The sequence below is a fragment of the Callorhinus ursinus genome, unplaced genomic scaffold (assembly GCF_003265705.2).
Source record: "Callorhinus ursinus isolate GAN/ISIS: 27379988/994484 unplaced genomic scaffold, GSC_fseal_2.0 scaffold12, whole genome shotgun sequence".
Classification (NCBI taxonomy): domain Eukaryota; kingdom Metazoa; phylum Chordata; class Mammalia; order Carnivora; family Otariidae; genus Callorhinus; species Callorhinus ursinus.
In genome coordinates, this window is record NW_027397074.1 from 41,240,262 (window position 1) to 41,243,598 (window position 3,337).

General features: G+C 42.3%; 1 protein-coding gene across 1 annotated transcript; it reads right to left on the reverse strand.

Moving 5' to 3' along the window:
- Nucleotides 1-261: 261 nt before the first annotated feature.
- On the reverse strand, nt 262-1,418 carry LOC112825205 (uncharacterized). The gene has a single exon (XM_073898987.1). It carries the CDS (start codon nt 1,341-1,343, stop codon nt 426-428), a length of 918 nt encoding a protein of 305 aa, XP_073755088.1. The 5' UTR covers nt 1,344-1,418; the 3' UTR covers nt 262-425.
- Nucleotides 1,419-3,337: the final 1,919 nt, after the last annotated feature.

The window sequence follows — 3,337 nt, forward strand, 5'->3', positions numbered from 1 at the left end:
TGCATCTGATTGCCTCTGAACGTAATGCGACTACCATAGTGATAGCAGAGTGAAGTGTGGACTGAGGCATTAAAGGGGAAGTACTTCATCCGCCTAAGTTGTTAAGTATTATTATCTAGATAACTGCATTCCAATGTCCATGCTGTGTTCCTTCTGGTAGGATTTGCCCTTTCTTGAACCATATAGATCAAGGTAATTCCAGTGAGTTTGTACAGTTTTCTAGAACAGACTAAGTAACCAATTAAAGAAAGAATCTTTTTTTTTTTTGGTGTTATAAACACTTTATGTTCAAGTATGAATAGCATTTCCAATAACAGAACATGAAAAGATTGATTCTGTATCTACAAAATTTGTTTCTGCTCCAATAAATGCTAGAAAGGCAAGGAATGTCATGATCTACACACCAGCCTGTGAGACTCTGGTGTTTACACGGGGCAATCGTAGACGTGAATTTCCTGGTCACCACCCACGGACACAATTTTTGAGCCATTTCCATTGTATTTTACTCCCCAGACCTGATCCTGGTGGTCGAAGAGGGTGTGGACACACGTTCTTGTTCCAACATCCCAAACTTTCACACTTTTGTCAGATGAACTGGAAACGAAGTGAGTGTCGTCAGGACAAAAGGCAACGTTCAACACCCACGATGCGTGGCCACTCAGCGTGCCGGCCAGACTGGCATGTTGTACGTCATAGATCTTGATGTAGCCATCATCTGAAGCAGTGACAAGGAGCTGGGAATCTGGGGAGAAGGGCAGGGAGCGGATGGGCATAGCGTGGCCTTCCAGCGTGTGCAGGAGTTTTCCAGTTGCAATATCAAAAATACTGATGATCCCGTCTATGGCTCCACTGGCCAGATACTTCCCGTCAGGGCTATTTGCAATACTAAGAATGAATTTTCCTCTTGTGTCCAAAGAATATTCCTTTTTCCCACTTTCCACACCAAAAATGTGTACTTTCCCCACATGAGTTCCTGGGGCCAGATACTGGGAATCGGGGGAAAAGGCCAAAGTCCAGGCATCCACAGGTCCTGCATCTATAAACTTTATCTGTTTGCCGTTTTCCAAGTCCCAGAGACGAATATGAGCATCAAGAGAACTGGAGGCAGCAATGGGCAGGGTGTGGCTGATGTCCACGGACACCACACCCAGTTGGTGTCCCTCCAGACTCCACTGTAGGTCCAGCCTCTCATCAGACCATTTCCAGACCTTCAGCAGGTCATCCAGGGATCCCGTGACCACTGTCTCAGAGTTTCCTTTCTTGTTTGTCCCCCAGGCAACTGACCAAATGGCATCATCATGGGCTTGCTCTTGTTTGAAGAGAATACTGTACTGGTTGGTCATGTCCTTAACCGAGGATGGAGGCTATAGGCCAGACGGTTCGCCATCCTGCCTGCTGCACGGCCACCGCACTTGTGACGCAAGGCCAAAGAAAGAATCTCTTAAAAATAAAAATTTTCTCTTTGAAATCGTGATTGGGCCTCTGAGATAAAGAATCCCATTTACAAGTTTAAAAAGAGTAGTAAGAACTTTCTACTATCTCCTGGTTGAGTAAGTGCTGATGAAAATGCAACTTCGCTCTTCTAAAAAAAATTTAAAAAGTAAAGGTATAGCAAATTGATCAAACAGTTGTGGAGAGTTTGGCTCCATTAGTCTCGTGCTTTTCAGTATGGCCCCAACTGGCAATAAGATCCAGTTTATATGAGTATGTGAGGTGACAGTTTTATTCAAATTGTCTGTTAAATTTGGTGGCATAAGAAGAAATGAAGCAAAGCCACTGTTCTGTAGCAAAATCTTGTCTCACAATCTCTAATCCCCAAGTATAATGAGAAGAGCGTTACCTCCCTTTAAGATTTACATAACTTTTTATGAAACACCACCACACTAATTTAGTCAATGGCCCTTTTAACATAATCCATTATAAGTGGCTGGGAGAAGATTATTTCTGGATGTGGTTTCTGTTCTTTCCTTCTATTTTGTGAGCTGCGTGCTGATGTTATGAAGCCCTTGCTAGAAAAAAAAAAAAGGTCTTCCAAAATGATTTCTTGTTCTTAAAAAACAGGAGAACTGACTATAAAAAATGATTTACTATTGATCTCTGTCCTTACAGCAGTGGGAAGTTGGGAGAGGATCAAACATCCTCTCCAATTTGGTCACCACCTGCTTGGTTTATTAGTGTTTTAACCCTGACACATCTTTGTCAGGGCTATTTGTACCTTGCAGAAATGTGATTCAAAATTTTCTGGACTACAGATCACAGAGAGGGTTTTATAATGAAGAAACATAGGGACATCTGGAATTTTCTCTGAAAGCTGATGTGCTCTCTTATCTGAAAACCAAAGGCTTTGACTCAAACTTTCAAATTCCCTCTCCAGATTAATTAAGGTAGGTAAAGAAAGTCTGACGGATACAGAAGGGCTGACAAAACTTGTGAGGTCTGTTTTTTTGCAACTAAGAGAAGTGCCAGGACTTCGGCTTTCTCTTATTTGGATCTATCCCCTGAGAGCCTTGTTTGTTTTTAGTACCTAATTTTATTGTTCATTCTTACTAACCTTCAAATCTCAGTGCATTTTTAGAAAAAAGTAAACCAAAAGTAATTACTTGGGGAACACAAAGGCCATATCTATATATGAGATCAAACATTTCCAACCTTGTCTTGCTATTTACCTCTAAATAACTACTCTTTTTTCTAGTGCTTTCTACTTGTTTTCGTGACAAACAAACAGCAGGGAATGTCTTCAGGCTAATTATACAGGACCATTTTGGGATCCCTCCGGGAGCAGGATGAAGTAGAGCTCTATCTCTGCTTGAGTTTTAGGGGAAACTAAACCCCAAGGGAGGTCAGGCCTACGCTGACTTCTCAGATGACAGGTAATTGTGGTATAAGCGTCCTTCCCCTCCACTAAGCAGGACGACCCTGAATATCCAGAGAATGACTGCTGGCCATCCTATGGACTGCTGGCCATCCTATGGTGGCTTAAAGTGGTCTAGTATTGTCATATAACCAGCCCCTTCCCTGCCCTCATCCAGAGCGTCGAGTGTGGGTGTGAAAAGGATGAGAAACAAAAAGGAGCAGAGAAGATAACATCAGTGACCAAAAATAAAGACTTCCCTTCTCTTTTGAAAAACAAATCTCAGCATAAAATCTGGTAGTCACATTGAGAATTGTGAGAATTTCTCAGTAGATCCAGTGTTCTGCCCATACTGCAAACCTAGCCTCAGGCAGCTGCCAAGCCCCGCGTGCTCTTAGGAGCTGTGCACACTGGCCTTTAAGAGAAAAGAACTCTTTGAATGGCAGATACCCAATTCTAACTTCTTTTAAAAGGAATTTCAGAGGT